At 37.0% G+C, this 19,411-nt stretch overlaps 1 protein-coding gene across 5 annotated transcripts in view; it reads left to right on the top strand.

Moving 5' to 3' along the window:
* The window catches only part of MASP1 (MBL associated serine protease 1), a 46,512-nt gene that overhangs the window by 2,725 nt on the left and 24,376 nt on the right, over positions 1–19,411 (top strand). For 2 of the 5 annotated variants that reach the window (XM_053458661.1, XM_053458660.1), the window contains exons 2-8: positions 3,174–3,399; positions 10,712–10,889; positions 11,965–12,096; positions 13,312–13,508; positions 14,345–14,492; positions 15,205–15,323; positions 16,223–16,301. In XM_053458661.1, coding sequence (XP_053314636.1) covers positions 3,174–3,399; positions 10,712–10,889; positions 11,965–12,096; positions 13,312–13,508; positions 14,345–14,492; positions 15,205–15,323; positions 16,223–16,301 — 1,079 coding nt within the window. Of the gene's footprint in view, positions 1–3,173; positions 3,400–10,711; positions 10,890–11,964; positions 12,097–13,311; positions 13,509–14,344; positions 14,493–15,204; positions 15,324–16,222; positions 16,302–16,972; positions 17,432–19,411 lie in introns of those variants that run through there. The other 3 variants (XM_053458664.1, XM_053458663.1, XM_053458662.1) reach the window with 3 other exon arrangements.

Raw genomic sequence — 19,411 nt, 5'->3', positions numbered from 1 at the left:
ATCTTTACCAACTCACTAATGCTTAACGTTCAGGGCTCAAAAGTACATAAACAATAAAAAAACAGCTGATTTTACTTCCAAAACTGACACAAATCAAAGTTTCATTATAATCCATGTGGTGCTGTTTATAAATATATTCATTATAAAACCCAACATGGTGATTGCAATAAGGAGTTGCAAAGGATCTGGTATTAATAATTCTCATACATCAGAAGCTGCTGATTTACAGCCAGAGCACCAGATCTGAGGTTTTATAACTTCCTCTGTAAAACAGATCAGCTCATTAACCGTAATAGTTCTTGCATAAACAAATAGAGGGACATATTGGATCATGTACTATAAATACAGTACTGATCTGGCATTCATACTTGCATAGTGATATACAAGGTACCCTGTTCAAGTAGTGCAGCTTCTGATTTTGTTGATGGCTTGTTATTTCAACAATGGGTATTTCAAGCTTTTCTCTGGATTAGTTATTGAAGTTGCAGTCTAGAATAAGCGGAAAGGCTTCTTATCTAACCTACAGAGTTTGGCCGATTGTCCTGAATATAAAATTAGACCAAGAATCATATGAAATGTGAGGATGTGAAAGAGCAAACATTGCAAGTGTTTGTTTCATTCTTTGGAAGATCAGTGGGGTAACAATTCATATATGATGGATTGATGCATAATCTGCGAAGGGGGTCAAATATTGCATTGCCTTCTTTAAAAAAAAGGAGTTAAATTGTCTCCTAGCACCCAGCATCTAAAGACAATAGATTGTGATCCTTGATACAGAATCCCATGCTGTTCCTTTTTCAGTACTCTGCCTTGTTCTTCCTGACACTGTGCCTTAACAAAACATCAAACCTTTATAACCGCTTGGCCTCCAGACTTCATTTTGTCCTTTTGTGTGATCCGCTTACTATGGAAATAACTGTTAGCTGCTTTACATAACTTTCAAACAGAACGGGTTATTTGATGTGGGACAAAAATTCGATGTCATTGTTTATCGTTTCAGAATTGTGTACATTTTTCATAAAAGGCTTCATCTATGCCGTAAAATAAGAAGGGTTAAAATAATGTATCTTTTTTATTTCTCTCTTTCTTAATCTGGTCAGATGAATCACCAGGAAATATCGTTCAGTTACTTATTAAAAACACATTTAGAAAAAAAAACTGGTTATACAGTAATGTTCTGCTTATGTACAACGAAGGATGTTCTTGAAGGTATATATATGACTCAGAGACCCTGAAATGGTGGATAAAGCCCATTATTTGCAAGTAGCATGGGCATGAAAAACTATGCCAAGTGAAGAGAAGTCCCAACCTATAAATTTATGTGTATAGCGCTAAATTGACACCTGCAGTTCATTGCAATCGCAGGAAGCCCCTTCACACTAATGAGACCCAAAAGGTCATAACGCCAAGCTCCAGATAAGAATCCTAAACCTAATGAAGCAATTTAACTTATGCCAACTGTTTATATAGATTCACATTTAAAACTAATAACTAAAATTAGAACTAGTACTTGCTTTTTAAATCCATGTGATATAGAAAAACATTTAATAATTCCAAAACTAACTAAAAAAACACGAGCTTAAATTTATAATATATATATATATATTTATTAATTTTTAAAGTCATATATTTAAAATGTGTTTTTTTAAACACTTCCATTGCTTTGCCAACCAAACCCTATGCATCATTAATACATAATTTAAAAACAGCAATATGAATATATACCTAATTGCACTTATTAAAAGATAATTTAAAAAGAACACAATTAAACCCCAATCTGTGCTCTTTCTTGCGGTTAAAATGCCCGATTTGACTAAAGTCTGTGTAATGAAGCAGTGTATGTGATTCAACAAACCAATATCTTTTAGAATTCCATGGGTTTTTGTCTGTTTAATCATCTTGCTAGAAAATAATGGTTATGCATCTCTGGGCTTTGCTAGATTAACATACAAAGACGCCAGCAGCTAATTCAAGAAACTCTTGCATACAGCCAACATATTCAAAACCACTCAAGTTAAAGACATTTGGTTAAAGACATTTAGAACAAAGAGGTCAACGGTTTCAGTCCAGTCCTGCAGGGTGCATTTTTCAGAAGCTTTTGGTCACCCATGCATGGTTCCTAGGCAGGGTTCAGGAGTCTATTTTTGCCTCAGTCCAGTGTGCGCCTTGTTACGGCAGGCTTGCTCACCTTGATTCTATTGATTTACTTGAGTACGTGTCTTTTTACCCATTCAGCTATGACACTAGTACCTACACCTTGATCCATGGTATTGGTCAATAGACCATCTTGTTTTGACCCTACAACCTCCTCTTATTTGACTCTACTGTCCAGTAGGTGGCAAACTTCAGGCAGCATCTGAGTTAAGTACCTGGAGGCTAAACAAAAAAAACAAACATGACACGGGTTTAAACCCTACCTGTGACAATGGACATTGCTGTTATTGGCCCGGCTACACACTAATCATTTCATGGGCAGACTATGGTCAGATAACCTTCATCCATAAGGGCCACCTAAACCAAAGGGGACCTAAGAAGTTGCTTCATAGTTTAAAATGGTAATGCTATTCCTTAACATACTTTAAATGTGCATAAAGCATGATTTCAATAGGTTTCTATTATTAATAATAATCTCAAACTAGATGGTCAAAGGATTAGATGTAATGAAAGAACGTTTTACTTTTCTGAGAGGTGGTAGATAAATGGAACAGTCTCAAATCAGAAGTAGTAGAGGCTAATGTAGTGAGGGAATTTAAACATGCTTGGGATAGGCATAAAATCAGTCTGAATCTATTACAAGGGCTGATTAAGGAGTCTTTATATCACAAAAATGGACAGACTAGGTGTGCTAGGTGTGAGGTGTGTTCTGCAATTAAACTAAGTTTCTATCTAATAGGGAGTTAGAACAAATGGCTCGTGCTGCTGTCAGCTAGTCTGTGTGTATTGTGGAGACATTTATAACATTATAAGCTAGTGCTCCAAGATGCCGCAATGCCGTCAGAAGGAGTGCCAGACAAGGCACAACTGTTCCACTTGTACAACACAGAGAGAGTTAACCCCTTAACCACTTTATACCTCTGTTACCTGGCCAGTCGGCTGAGCTTTAGACCCGGGTGAAAGTTTCTTGTCCACTTTGGATTTTGTCATGTATTTGATTGTTTTGTTATACCTCCTAGGAGCCGGTTGCTCTTCTCTGCCTTTCTGTGGATTATCTCTGAAGCTCATGTCATCCTTCTTACTGAAATGTTTGGTGAGATTCGAACACCCAACTTTCCAGATTCCTATCCCAGTGAATCAGAGTTAACGTGGAACATCACCGTCCCTGATGGCTTCCGAGTGAGACTATACTTCATGCATTTCGACCTGGAGCCCTCATACCTCTGCGAGTATGATTATGCCAAGGTAAAAAAAGAGCTTCATAATTTCCCCCCTGAGAATTAAGTGTTCAAAGACCATCAATGAAACATAAGAACATGTGCTATATTATGCCATCAATGTAAAATAGTTCATGGCCTGCAGGTTGCCATTAGTAGTTTTCATATTGCCAACTGATCTAAGAACTACACTATGAAGTACTCCATGTCAGCATTATACTTCCCAAACTGACTATTCCCTAATATTGCTGTATTCTCAACTAAAAATACTTTATATTTAAATAAATTACACAGTAACTTCATTACAGGATAACCCATTTCGGACAGAGTTGCATAATAATCGTACATCATTATAATGTTTTTTAATAAACAAGCTGCGTTCCTTAGTTTGTATAATATTATGTCTGAAAGTCTTGGAGTAAAATTTCCTGTCTCCGTATCTTTACATGTTTGCCACAGAAAGGGATTTCGTTACTGATGCATTATACATTATTTTGCTTGTTAAACCAGCTGTCTTCAAATTCGTAATAGAATGAAAATATAATGATCCAAGGAACATTCAAATCCATTATTCACTACATATAAACTGCTCTAAAACATCACACACTACTTTCCATTTATGTGTCGGCACTATTTATCGTTAAATGTAAAAGCACTTGAGGTCCTTAACTGTTATAGGGTTCATTCCAGAGTATGCAGAAGAAAGAAGTGTCCTCTGCCCTGGAGTAAACAAGTTGAGTTAATATTTGCTCATTTTCTGCACTATGTCAGCTACATGAATGGTTTCTGTCCAGATAGGCTTCTGCTAATGAAATGTTTTTCTTGTGGTGGATAATGATGTAAACATTTGTGTAACTGATTGACAAGTGCTCCATTCCCAATGCTTTGCAGAGCCTACATTCCTGGAAGCTGAAGGGATGTAGAGCCAAAATGTGAACAATGAGCACATATAGCTTACAGAGAAAGATAGGGAATGTGTGAGCATGTTTACATCAAAACATGCACATTCTGATTTTTGTAAATCATACCAATTAATAAAAAATGCTCACAATGAAAATAGTAATTAATAAATCCTACTGCACATCCCACCAATATCAGACCAAGGGGGTCTTTAATATATTAAATATTATAGTAAGGTTTTGGGGGGATTCCCAGAGTTCCCATATATCATAATAATTAGATACTTGGTTGGTAATAATATAATAACTAATTTCCATTGCCGCTTGAAAGTCAGTTTTGTTTAATTATATCAACTATTTTCGGGATCTCCCTTGAATTCCAACTCCCTGCCACCACCAGTTCTGTTACATCAATGATGTTTATACAAAGGGATGTATTTGCAGAAGATACCTTAGATAGGACATGGTGAAGCAGCAATAGTTTAAAATGTCTGCTTAAGGGAAATTTATTTATCGGCGTATAACACGCACTTTTTAAACCTAAATACGAAGCTGAAACCCTACCTGCGTGTTATACGCCGATAAATCCTAGAGCTGCACGATTTGCAGCGACGTCTCCCTCACTTCCGGTCCTGGGGAGGGTGCGTGTTATACGCCGGTGCGTGTTATACGCCGGCAAGTACGGTATATCTGTTATAATCCCTAATATCAATGTCCCAAAATATATTAATAGCTCACAATCCTAACAAAAATGTGAAAACGTCTCTTTAGCTGAATGACATCTCCAAGATAGACTACTCTGAGAATGATTCGATTTAAAAATAACATCAGGAATGTAATACCATTTAAACAAAATTTGAAAATAAGTTTCACATAAACTAATATTGTAAAAACTTTCTTACTGGTATTGATGCCTTCCATTCCTCAACATTCTGTATCTAATTTCTTTTTTTCCCATCTATTTGAGACCTCTATTTATAGTTTCTCCTTTAAGTGTTGATAAACAGTTTCCCAGTACAGATTTATACTACTACTTTTATTGGGCCAGATCTTCAACAATATTTAAATTATGATCTTTCCAATTTAAAAGGTTTATATCTTAATGCAAAGTCTTATAAGTTAAATGTTGTTCCAAAGTTCATCAGGTTTTGATAACGTAATTTACTATCACATGATATGATAGCAAATTCTGAGAAGCTACAGGCTTCCTGCTCCAGTCTAAACAATGATCAATCATATAGGCCTTATGAAGATTTATTACATCTGCGATAGTGAAACCCCATATTTAAAACGTAACGTGGTCAATACCCGAGATATTCTATGTTTTTTCTGTTTCCATTTAAAAAACAAATAATGAAATTGTTGCAGTCTCATAAAAGCACTGATTATGTTGATCTACTTATTCATGATAAAGAGACATAGAACCTACATGTGAACAATGACCTCTTTATTGTAAGCTCATTTAAACAAGGGCCTCCTTACCCTTCTTTCTATAACTCGAATTGTTATGTTTTATACTGCTTGTTATTTCATGTTTACCCATTGTACAGCACTGCAGAATATAGTGGCACTATATAAAACAATAAATAATAATAATAATAATCACATATAGTTAACAGAGAAAGATAGGGGAGGGATGAGAGCATGGTTACATTCAAAACACACACATGTTCTGTTTATAAGGGGATTACATTTAAAAAGATTTGTAGGTTGCTTTTTGCCCCCCCCCCCGTATTCTTTTTAGGTGAACATAACTATAATTTTATGCTAGTTTACACATTCCTGCATTCTCCACTGATATCAGACCACCCCTCTGTCTTTGTTTGTTAAGAGGGAAACCCATGGACATTGAAAACTAGCCCCCCCTCCCCCGTTGGTTTGTGATAATACTTTGCCATTCAGCTTTTTGCCCTCTTTATCTCTATTTTTTTCTCACAGCTTGCACATGACTTGCCCTCCAAACATTAGGTGGTCCTCACTAAATCAGAAGGGGTGGTCTAATATATATAAACGCACAATTTCTTTACAAAACAGATCTCCAAATAGAATACGACTCCGTTCCCTTTGTGTTTCTCATCTCTATGCTTCTGCTTTCTCCATCTAAGAGAGAGATATGTAAATCTCTCTATTGTCCTATTAAGAGAGAACTCCTTCAGTGTGTCTTAGTGGCCAGCCATTTGATTAAATTGCAAGCCATTTTCAGAATGCGTTTGAATCTAAACTACTTCTTTAACAGGATGCTTCTATGTCCTAAGGGTTTGTGAAGCCAATAACCAAGGCTAATCCAATCCTTCTCTAAGAATAGCGTAGGAAGAAAGAAGTAACCTTTTTTCATTTAGGGGATAGCCCTGCTGATTGCTGAATGAAAACAGAGTTTATGGGTTTAAATGCTGCTGTTTGGAGCCACTCATGTGTTCCCTGAAGGACATTTACATGTAAAACCAGATAAAAAGGGCAGTGGTTTGGGAAAAAAAGAGACAATTCCTTGTTTTGTATTAGACGTTTTGGTGCTGTATGGTGAAATCTCCTTTAAACCTATGCAAGTGTAATTATTATTATTTACCAGTGTGTTACATTAACGTTTTAGATATTCTTACCTTGGCATGAAGAAACATTATGAAAGAGTCCTATGTATATGTATGTTAGTATTGTTTTCCTAAGAATATAACTTGCAGAAATAAGTGCTGTGTTCCTCACAGTGCTGAAGAATGTGATAGTAGTATAAATCAATAAATAATAAATATTGGCAATGTATGTCTTCATATGTTTTATGTAAGTAATGCCCAGCACTAAGATTCTGCTCGAGTAATGTGCATGTTTTAAGCAATTTTTGGGAATATGGTATTAACGCCACACCATGTGCTTCCCACGCTGAATATGGGCTGAGCCTAGACATGCTGGATATCTAGAGAGGATAGGAAGGTTTGGTGTATAAAACTTACCAAACTCATAGGCACACTATAGTGGGAAAATGGGTTGGTCTAGCAATAAATGGAAAAAGTGTTGCCCAGATCCATTTCCCCTTCTCCTAGTTGTTGATGCCCTTGAAGGCCAGGGAAAGGTGTTGTCCATAAAACAAAACATCTGCAATATATTATTTGAATTGACCTGCTATAGCCATAGCGTCCCTCACTTTGCACGCGCATAGTGTTGATTTCACACCAAAAACAGGGGTGGTCTTTCTTTTATCCACGTGATATACACATAGGTTGTGCGTGCTCTTGATCTGCAAGCATCTTTTGGTGCTGGGTGTTGCGCAGCTGGCTTTTTATGTTTTGTTTGTTGAGATTTTCTGCCTAATGCATCTTTGTGTTTGTTTAGGCTTTACGCCTTTATACAAATGCCTTTGTGGATTTCATGGACCACAGACATTTCTTCTAAAGTATATGACTTTCATCTTCCAGATACAGTGTTTTTTTAACATTTTTTACAGTGAGCGCTTTGCAATCCACTTTGTATGTGTCAGGGGGGTCTAGCAAACATTGTTAAGACCGATAAACTGATCTGCTTTAGCAAACCTTTAATCAGGAAGGGCCCATCTCTAGGCGCAGAATAGAAAGCTTCAAGTCAAGTCATGCCACATACAGAGAATTTAGACCCCAGGTGCTTTACAGAAATTCTTACTATTGATTTCCCCTCACATGTTAAAAATAAATGAAAAATAATAATAATTCATTTGGTTTTGGAATTCCGGGATGATACATTAGGCTGGTGTATGTGTAAAAGCTGGTGGAACATCTTAAAACTGTTGTTGAACTGACACTAATATTCTGTAAATGGCCAATCATGCAGATTCTATGTAGCAACTCATGAAATGCATTTACCAAATTACTCTAATACCCGTCCTCACTGAAACCTTGACTTTTCATCAGTTAAAAATACACTGAATTGAGTAAAGTTGCACTATATTAATAAAAGATAAAGAACATTTACATTAGTGTCCTTTGTTATGGCATTTAACTGTGTTTTTCTCATTCTTCCTTTTTCTACCTTAACCATTAAAATATGAAACACACCCTACTGCATGCTCCCAGTGTAATGGGGATTGTCACCAGGGTGTGAAATGTGAAAAGCGTCAATGATTCTCTAAAGCTGCAGGACTTTCCAAAAGGTTTTTTTCTGAATTGCAAAGAACTATGTTGTGTAATTATTGTTTGTTCTTGAATTCAGATGGAAACTGAAGGGAAACCCATTGGGTGTGCTCCAAATTGTCAATAATGGTTGCAAAAAAATGGGTCTCTTTCACGTCTTTCTTCAAGGTTAAATGGTACTGAACATTTTGTCAATCTCTATTTGTTAGCATCCTGCCTTGTTGTGTCTCTCAACCATTCCTGGCCGTGAATCTACTTTTTCACAACTACAGTCTCTTTCACAATACAATTACAGAATGATAAGTCAATCATTCTCAAATTTCCTGGATAATTGTGTAATTTTAACCAAACATTTCGTCAAGTTATCGGATTGTGCTCTCTATCCCATTTGATTTGCAGTCGGCTATAGGACTCCGTTTCCAAATGTGCCATCTATTAAAATGCATTTTTATTTTATTCAATACAGTGTGTTGCAGACAGTCTTACCAAGTCCCTTTGAAGTCATAATGCACCCCAGACCAGTGAAGCTACTTTTTTGCTGGATCTTTGCCCCTGGTCATTCTACCTTCATGATCACATCTAGCTACTTACCCACATATGCATTTAATGCTTGGCGCTTGGATTTTGTTCCCAAACTGGTTTGACGTGCCAAGTATCTATAAAACTGGAGGTCTGGTAGACAGCATTAGGTAGTTGATGATACATCAAATTTCCCGCTGCCCTATTCTCTAAAAAACGGTAAATGATTGCAATGCCATTGTAAGAATACGCTAATTTCTAATAAGGAAATCAAGCCAATCTCATGTAACATGGTTAAGACATGCCTCAAACGTCACTCTTTTATTTTTAATTCATTTTGTCAAAACAAAAATTCAAAATATGTGATCTTCTGCTGAAAGGTGAAATTCCCATAAAACTGTGAGTGTTTCACAAAAAAGAAACACTGAAACATATAACGTGTTAGCAGATAAGAACCATTCGGCCCATTTAGTCTGCCCAATTTCTAAATCAGTGTAATGTGCAGCAAGTTTTACTTTTTTCCAGATAGTAATACATTGTTTGGAAGAGATACGGGACCAACTATTCCCTCTTTTCAACCTTCCTTTTGTTTCTATTACTCATACTACGCCATTAGATTGTAAGCTCACGAGCAGGGCCTCAGAAGCCTGTCATTCCTGCCAGGAACTTTGTGTAAAAGTACCATAAGGCTAGATGGCAAGCTCACCGGCAGGGCTCTCATTTCTTGATGTGTCTGTATGTATTAATGTATATTTGTTATGTATGTGTGAACTTCCCCATTGAAATTGTATAGCGCCCTGTAATTTGTTGGTGTATAATAAATAAAATATAATAATAATAAAATGTACACACACGTCTGTATATAACGGCTGCCCCAATCACTACTTAAATTCCCACCAAAAACGTTCCATATTCCATTAGTTTTTAATCTTTAACTTTTGTGAGATTTCTCTTCTGTGTTACATAGCCCTGAACAGATCATTCTCTAGAATTATTTGTCTACATTCTGCTCGGCAACTATTTACAGCAAGTGACAATGACCTGGAGGGTGACTGCTACCAGGAAGGGCTTAGTTTGAGCTAGTGTAATGTTTTTTTTGGAATTAACACTTTGTACTCCAAAAGTATTAGAGGTATATCCAAAGATTTATAAAATTCTACTCAATTTTATAACACATTTTTATAAGTCCTTTGCACTGTACAGTACAGCATACTGTTCAGTGTCTGTATTGTCCACATTTTATAACATCCATGTATGGCCCATCGGTGGGCCACAGTTGAGCTTTGTAAGGGTATTTTTAAGACTAATTTGGAAAGCAGTCCCTTTTCAGTCTCTAAAAGGTTAAAACATTTGTAAAACTGTTCTATGGAAGCCTATGGAAAAAATTGATTTTCTATGTTTTCTGTACAAACCTAGATGATATATGAGCAGTTCAAGTGTCCCCACCAGGATGCCTGGAGCCATGTTTTAGGCTCAATGTAGGAGAAATATCTGGAGGAGGCTTACAAGTAGCATCACCCACTTTCACATATGCTCTACCCATTTTGATCAAAATTAATTTTTCTAACGCCCACCAAATTCTAGCGAATGTCCTTCTTATAAAGTATTTTGGATGCATGGGCAATAAATCTATCCTTTATACACAATGTCTTACCATTATTGCCTTATTGCTCGCAGTAAGTTAGCAAATTCTGAAACAAACCACCAAATTCACAAATGATTTTGGGATCACTGAAATAGAAATTCATGAAACATTACTGTCTTTATTCCTGAAGCCCTTTTACCTATATGGTCAAGGAAGATAATACTTTTGTTGTAATTTGGTCTGCAGGTAGAGTCTGAGGACCAAGTATTGGCCACTTTCTGTGGGAAGGAAAACACTGATACTGAGCAGGCTCCAGGGCAGCAGGTGATTACGTCCCCTGGGAACTTTTTGAGTCTCACCTTCAGATCTGACTTCTCCAATGAAGAGCGTTACACAGGTTTTGATGCCCATTATAGTGCTGTTGGTAAGATCAGGTTTACCGTAAAGTTGTCTAGTTCTTGAGTTTTAATAACAAAATCACTGCCAGCATCCCTGTGTATAATGTGCTAATAATTAACTAGTTGGTCTTTATGTGCAATTTTTGATTGAATGCTGCAAAAATGTGCATATCAATATATATATATATATATATATATATATATATATATATATATATAAAGAAAGAAAATGAACCAGTATGCTAAAACACACCAAGAAATTATGCTTCTTCAAATATCAACAAGGGGAACAAAACAGGATAAGGAGGTGTCGGTATCCAAGAAACGTATTAATAAAAAACAAATGTTTTTACATGTAATAAAATGAAATCAATGTGCATACTGATATATGTATATATATATATATATATATATATATATATCTAAATGAACATTGTTGGTTGGCAAAGTGGCCAAAATGTGCATTTTCCATTGGTACAATGGAATATATCACCAGCTGTAAGCTTAAAGAAACTCTCAATATGCATACAAGAGCCAACCAAGATGAGCTGATCCTGCATAATATGTCGTTTATATTAATTTCTTAAAAGTCACCTTACGACCTGTGCATTATACAAAACCAGTTCAGTCCATCTTGGAGAAGACAAGTGCATAGTGACAGCAGTTGATAGCATAACTCCCACTAGAAATACATCTGTTAAATCAGGCTTTATTGAATAAACTCCTTAGTTAGGGTAAAACCTGCAATTATATTTTATAGTGCACAATATTTTATTTTACTTTACTAATTAGCCAAGAGTCTGTGCTAACCAACACAACTTGGTTAAGTATTTGTGTTTGTGTTCTAGAGCAGAGAGGCATTTATTTTACTTTCTATCCTGATTTGAGCATACTTGCTCACTATGTGATTCATTTCAGTAAACACAATAATGTGATGTCAAACGTTCTACACTGGCCCTGGGTTTGTACTGTTGAAGTTGTAAGCCTTACAACCATTATTGAAAGATATACGCCTGATACTGGGAGTTTTAGCCTTATTACCTTGCATTTGTTGAAAATGAATTGCCTAAATGACGGCTGTGCACGTTTATGTTTTTCCAGATGTTGATGAGTGTGCAGATAAGAGTGACGAGGACCTGATGTGTGATCACTATTGTCACAATTACATTGGTGGCTTCTACTGCTCTTGCAGATTTGGTTATCTGCTCCACACCGACAACAGAACATGCAAAGGTGCTTCTTGGAGTGCAGGAACTGTGGAAACCCAGTTACTCATTCTACATGCTCATTTTTTTCTAAGACAGGAAGAAAAAGCTGGTACCAGGGCTCTTTTTAATGATTTTCCCAGTTTATCTTTTTTCTCTATCCTAGTCTAGTCAAAGCACATAAACTTTATGGATATTATACGTTGATTATCCCCTTAATGACAAAGCCCGTATATGTACGGACTCAAAATGCATTGTTTTCAATGGGTTTAAGGACCGCCCATTGTCCTTAAGGGGTTATGGCAGAGCTGCCACATTACAACACACTAATAAACCATAAACATCAGTTTATAGCATATTTGTAATAACAGATTTGCACTTGCTTTTTATTTTCCTGTTTTGGGAAGATTATTTTGGGGCATATCCCTTACCTTTCCCCTCTGAATCTGTTTTTTTTTAGAATTTAGCTACATTGGTACATTTTAATCTTGAAGGCCTTGGAAATCTCAGATTTTTGGTTGATTCTTGAATCTACACCAAAAATCAGCTCTGGAATTGAATCAACCAATCAAGAAACTTTACTTAAAATATTAGATAATAAAGAAAATAATAATGTTTAAGATAATAATAATAATAATAATAATAATAATAATAATAATAATGTTTATCAACACTTCATTATTTTTAAAAAGTAGTCAGCCACATTGTAGTTATTAAATAAAAAAATAATTGTTCTACAGTGTTGTCTGTTTGGCTTAGTGACTATACTTGGCCCAGTAAACTCACTCCAACTCAGTTAATGGGGCTTTATTGGAGCTCATTTCTATCGGTCAGTCTTTCCATGCATTTACTGTGTGGGCCTAATTAATTTCAAAAGAAAGGCAAATATATTTATTTAACACAGTATAAAGAAGAAACAAAAGAAAAACCGGTCAACATAAATTGCATAGTTACATAGGCTGAAAAAAGACATGCGTCCATCAAGTGCAGCCTTTCCCATATCCGTTTATTTCTTGCTGTTGATCCTAAAGTAAATGTACTCACACTACTGGCTGTGAGCTTCAGCTGTAGGAACAACCTGCTTTTATATCAATGGAAAGTTTCCTTATTACACTCAGGCCATTGTATCACTACTCTTAAGATGAAAATCTATCAATAAAATATCTACAAAATGCTTTATGATGTATTAAAATATAGTCCATGGACATATTATCTCTTAACCTGTGTGATGCTTTAATTCCAGTGGAATGCAGTGATAATCTGTTTACGCAGAGGAGCGGAGTGATTACCAGTGCAGATTATCCCAACTCATATCCCAAGAGTTCAGACTGTCTCTACAGAATTGAGTTGGAGGAAGGCTTTGTAATTAATCTTCAGTTTGATGACGTATTTGACGTAGAGGAACACCCAGATGTTTCGTGTCCTTATGACTACTTAAAGGTACCTTACTGGTTCCATCAATCTTTATGATATGACTGATGGACGCAAGATGTTATAATTCAATTTACTATAATTATGTATTTCACACAGATGTCTAGAAACCTACATAAAAATACACTTTGTCATTGTAAATATATACTAGACAGAAGAGGGCTGTTTTTTAGCCCAAAAAAGAAGCCAATGCAGAAGCCCCAATAACACAGTGTTGTAAAACAGAATGCTAACAATGGCAAGAGCAACCATGCTCAATACTCACAAACAGACCACAGAAATGATACAGTCAGTGTGTAAATGTTGCCTAAAGTCATTGTTACACTTGATACAGCATGGAACTGCAAGTGAAACACACAGAATAGCATCTGGCAGTGGCATAAAATCTTCAAATGATAATAATCTTACAAAGCAATTGAAGCCATGTCCCTCCTTACCAACTCTTCGCTGAATCTGAGTCTGCAAGGTCTGGATTGCAGGTATTTTGATTAATGGTCTCAGAAAGGGAAATTCGTACCAAACTGTGTTTCATCTGCCGTTAAATTACAATTTCCATGGCCTTTGGGTTACAGAAACTGCTGTAACCCAGTTACAGAAGCTGCTATGGTCATAGGACCACTTTTCCAACATAGCACCAGGATATTTTTTTAAAACATGACTCCTCTCGGAGTCACAAACGCGTATACTGAAATGTGACATAGTCTGCAGGCACTGGATTATTATTGCATTCCCCAATGAGATACAATGTGGTTATGAATGGAAATGAGGTATTTAAATAGAGAGTGTATAGATAGCCCTACTTACTACAGTCCAAAGACCCTGTAATGTGGCTTGTGTATGCATAGATCAAAGCTGGAAAAAGAGAGTACGGACCATATTGTGGAGAAAAATCACCAGGAAGAATAGAAACTGGAAGTAACAGTGTTCAGATACTGTTCCACAGCGACAATTCTGGGGATAATACAGGCTGGAGACTGTCTTACACTGTCACAGGTAACATTCTTTTACTGGATATCATCAGAAGACACCAACTGATTTGGAAGATGTAAGGAAGTTTTACTTCACTGAGAGAATGGTAGAATTTGTAGATGCCAAAACAGTAATAGAATTTAAGCATGCAGTGGAGTAGACATAAAACTATCCTAAATATCAGACAATATAAGACAAAATCGAGGACTGCTTAAGACCTAAGTCTTTCTTCTGAAAAATATGACTGACTAGATGGGCCTAATGGTTCTTATCTGCTGTCAAATTCTGTGTTATTATTGATGAGTGGACTTTTTGCTTCCAAATTAGTAAAGTAAAACTGTACTAATTATTACTAGTAAAGTAAAACTCATGGGTGGTTTCTAGCAATAGGTGTAATGGCTAAAATCATATTTGCAGAATAATAGTAAGACAAACAACAATTATTTATACCATTGATGTTGCACTTTTGATGGTGTTGATTGTGTACATTTTTGTTTATACATTTTAAAGTCTTGGTGTTACTATGGCATTCAGGTAAATATTTGTTTCTAAACCATTTATAATCTCCGTTTTGCCCATTTCACCTTTATAAATAACCCCACTGGTGACCATCCTGGACTCATAGGAGAAATTAGCTGGTGCTCAGCACTTTTAGCAGCAGCCTAAGTTCTCTATATGGTAGAGAGAGCCCTGACCACATTAAGACGTGTTATTTACTTTGTGTGTATTCTTCCAGGAACCCCTTGCCCAGACCTCAGGCCTCCCGTCAATGGAAAAATTGAACCTATCCAGTCCAAGTACACATTTAAAGACCAGGCCGTAATCAGCTGTAACCCTGGGTACCATGTGGTTAAGGTGAGTAATTGTACATCTTTCTACAATATATGTATATATATATATATATATATATATATATATATATATATACATTCAAAAGTTTGGAGTCACTTAGAAAGTCCCTTGCTTTTTAAAGAAAAGCAGAATTTGTCATCAAATAGATCAGAAAGATGTTGCTATTGGTGTAAAAGACTATACAGTATATACAGTGAAATCCAAAAAGATGAGTCAAGCACAAAATAGCTTCTGATGAGAGTGCAAAAATCACTGCATTTAGTGAGGGTATGGAGCACAAATGACTGGCACATAAACCTTTTGTCAAGATGCAAAGAGAGTCTCATCAGTTCTCTCTCTTCCCTCTCTCTCCCCAATATCTATCTCCCTCATGTTTGGTCCATGGCCTGGAAAGCTTCATGTCTGTCCAGTTCAAGTTTCATGCCTCCCAAATGTCCCACTTTGCACGAGAGTCCCAATTTTGCCAATGTATCCTGCCGAGCACTACCTCTTTCCCGACAGAGGTAGAGCTCGGTAGGATTCGGGACTATAAACTTACGGTCCCGATTTTGTCCTCCAGCTTCCAAGATACCATAAAATGTATACTGCTTGTGCACTGACACTCTACCTCCCACACTGCACCCCCAGAATCCCGGTGTGCTGGGGGTAGAAGTTAGGAGGTATAAAGTTTATATTCCACCATTTATACTTTCTCACACTGCATAACACAGGATATTACTGCCAGGAACCCTAATCCTAAACTAAGTATGACCGAGGTGAAGGAACATAGGCACTGTAACCCTTAACCTGCTCTCTCATGGCTAATAGTATTTTGGGTTTTCAGCTACATCCCTTCCCCTTGTAAAAACAGAGATGAGTAAGTGTGTGCCTTCTATAGTAAACAGAATGTTCTCGTTAACTAGGACAATGTGGAGATGGAAAGTTTCCAGATAGAGTGTCGAAAGGATGGAACTTGGAGCAACCGGATTCCCACGTGCCAGAGTAAGAGAGTGCCTCCTGTGGTTGTGCTAAGTTAACTTGCAGTGTGAATTGTGCTCTGCACCGCTTGACATTTGGGAAATAAAACAGATATTGTTGTGACGGACATTTCTTAAAGAATATAATTGCAGCCCAGTGTTTCCGAACTTATAGTTTCTTGCTTTTCTCATGCCTGTTAATTGACTCCCCTTCCATCTTTCATGGTTTAAAGAGAGAATTGATGCTGCATAACCAAGTTAACCCTGTTAGGAGTGATGGGAGCTATAGTCCAGTGCTGGTTAAACCAATGCAGATGTGTAACTAAGATTTTATCACCCAGTCAAAGCTCACTTTCCCATTTCTACCACATGCATTTATTGCAAAAGGTAGAAAAATGTGTTCTGTAGAAGGTACCCCTGGTCTAGAGGGGTACCGTCAGTAAAAATCAAGTCATTATTTACAGGTTACCAGGAAAAAATATGTATAAATAAATAATCAGCGACATGTTAACACCATTGGCACTCAAAAGGTTAATTTTACGGTAATTGGGTTTTTCTCTGCATGGAATCTTCTGCATGAAAAACTAATTTCCTGATTTGCTTTTCTCTCTCCTGTTTTTATCCCCCCCTTTCCCCTTACACCGCATCTCTATATTTGAATCTACTTCTTCTTTGCATCTCTTGCTTTCAATAAAGCTACAGAAAAGAACATGAGGCTGAGCTGAAGACTCGAGTGAGGATACTCTACCCAGTGTCCTGTTGCGATTTGTTCTACATTTACAGAGGACTTTTTCCATAATGCTGCATAGTAGCAGGAAAACCAAATATGTGTTAATCACAACCACAATCTCCAAGGCAATGGAACAATTAGCCATCTCTGTTCCCCAGTTTGATTTTTTTTTTTTTTAAGAAAAAAATGCAAACTTGTTACGCAGGCTGGATGGGCTGACTATGGAATGCTTGCTCTTACAAGCAGTAATTTCATTACGCTCAGCATTGCTTTTTTATATTTAAACAACATTCCTTTCAATGAAAAAGTCAAATATTTTTAGCCAAGCACGCAGACTGGATACTTGTTATAAGCATTCTTATGGTATTGTATTTACCCTTTGAGTGCTGGATTATCATCACTTAATAAAGGTTAATATGATGAGCCATAGTAGCAGCACTTGATTATTGGTCAGTAATTGCTCTTGAAGAAACAGGAAAACATATTCTTTTCTTAGTGGTGGATTTATGCCAATACTGGAGTAAATACTAATATGGCCTTTCCTGCAGTAGGTTTATTACTGGAAAAGACTTGGCTGATTCATCTACTCTATGTGCCATGAAGTGTGTCTGCATCAGTAAAATATCTCCGTGGTGTACTGCAATTTAAAGTTGTGATGCTTTTTTTCTTTGACCCCCTAGGGTCTTTGTAGATGACAATTACTACTAAAAGACATAAGACATCTTATTTAATAAACAATTGAAAAGTCACTGATGCAAAGGCTCCCCTCCAAATTGTTGACTTATCTTGAAGGTCAAAGTCTCTAGTAAGATGTCTGAACTACATATCAGCTACACTAATGTCAGTGGGCGGTCCCGAAGCCATCAATGGGCGTTCACTCCAACGTCAGTGGATGATCCTACTGACATCGTGGGAAGCACTCCCATTTAAAGGGGAAATGGGCGGGGAGTGGGGCGTGTCCGAGCCCCGCTCCTTCAACCCAGAGGAACCTGGAGAGCTCCCAGGTATGGCTACACTATATGCCTGAAAGTATGTAGACACCTGACCATTACACTTATTTGAGTTTGTTGGACAACCCATTCCAAAACCATGGGTATTAATATGGAGACCCTCTCTCCTTTGTAGCCATAAGAGCCTCCAATCATCTGGGGAGGTTTTTCACAAGATTTTGGAGTGTTTCTTTGGAAATTTGTGCCTATTTAGCCAAAAGAGCATTTGTAAGGTCAGGCACTGATGTTGGACAATTAGGTCTGCCTCACAATCATCATTTCAATTCCCAAAGGTGTTCAGTGGGGTAAAGGTCAGGGCTCTGTGCAGGCCACTTGAGTTCCTCCACACCAAACTCATCAAACCATTCATTATTGACCTTGCTTTGTGAACAGGGGCACAGACATGCTGGAACATGTAAAGGCATTCCTCAAAATGGTGGCACAAAGTTGGAAGCATACAATTGTCTAGATGTCTTTGTGAACACATTTCCACTGCTCCAGAGTCCAGGGGTACATGCCAGCTGATGCTTGGCATTGCGCATAGTGATCCTTAGCTTGTTTTCAGCTGCTCGACCATGGAAATCCATTTAATGAAACGCACAACTCTTGCACTGATGTTGGCCCTATAGGCAGTTTGGAACTCTGTAGAGAGTGATGATATAGAGGACAGGCAATTTTTACATACTACAATTTCAGGACTTGCCGGCCCCAATCCGTGAGTGTGCGTGGTCTACCACTTAATGGCTGAGCTGCTGTTACTCCTAGATGCTTCCACTTCACAATAACAGCACTTACAGTAAATCAGGAGAGATATAGCAGGACAGAAATCCCACTGACTGACTTGCGGCATCAGTCTATGATGGTGCCATGTTAAAAGTCACTGAGCTCTTCAGTAGAGACCATTCTACTACCAATGTATAGAGATTGTATGCAATGTGCTTGGTTTTAATATCGTAACTGAACACCCAAGCTAAATAATTAGGAGAGTTATCCACATAATTTTTGGTCATGTAGGGAATTAAGAAATGGGTAGAAGACCTGGAAATATGTTATGAAAATAAGATTTTAATGGAGATTAGAAGCAAGTTGAAGGCAATGTTTGGTGGTAGTATCCCAACTAGTTGTGAGTTGTGCCCAAGCTGTGCCCAAAACAGTTTTTTCTGTTCCTTTTATGTGTTTTATAGAAGCATAGAATTTGCCTATATAAGAACCATTTGGCCCATCTAGTTAGCCCACTTTTCCTGATGTAAAGACTTAGATTTTAATCAGTCTTGTATTGTCTTAGATTATTATTATTATTATCTTTTATTTATATAGCGCCAGAAATGTATGCATTGCTTAATACAATACAGATTAAGTATAGCTTTATGCCTATCTCATTTTTTTTAAATTCCCTCACTGTATTAGCCCCCATTT

Source organism: Spea bombifrons, chromosome 3, assembly GCF_027358695.1.
Source record: "Spea bombifrons isolate aSpeBom1 chromosome 3, aSpeBom1.2.pri, whole genome shotgun sequence".
Classification (NCBI taxonomy): Eukaryota; Metazoa; Chordata; class Amphibia; order Anura; family Pelobatidae; genus Spea; species Spea bombifrons.
This window is presented reverse-complemented; position numbering and strand designations above follow the sequence as displayed.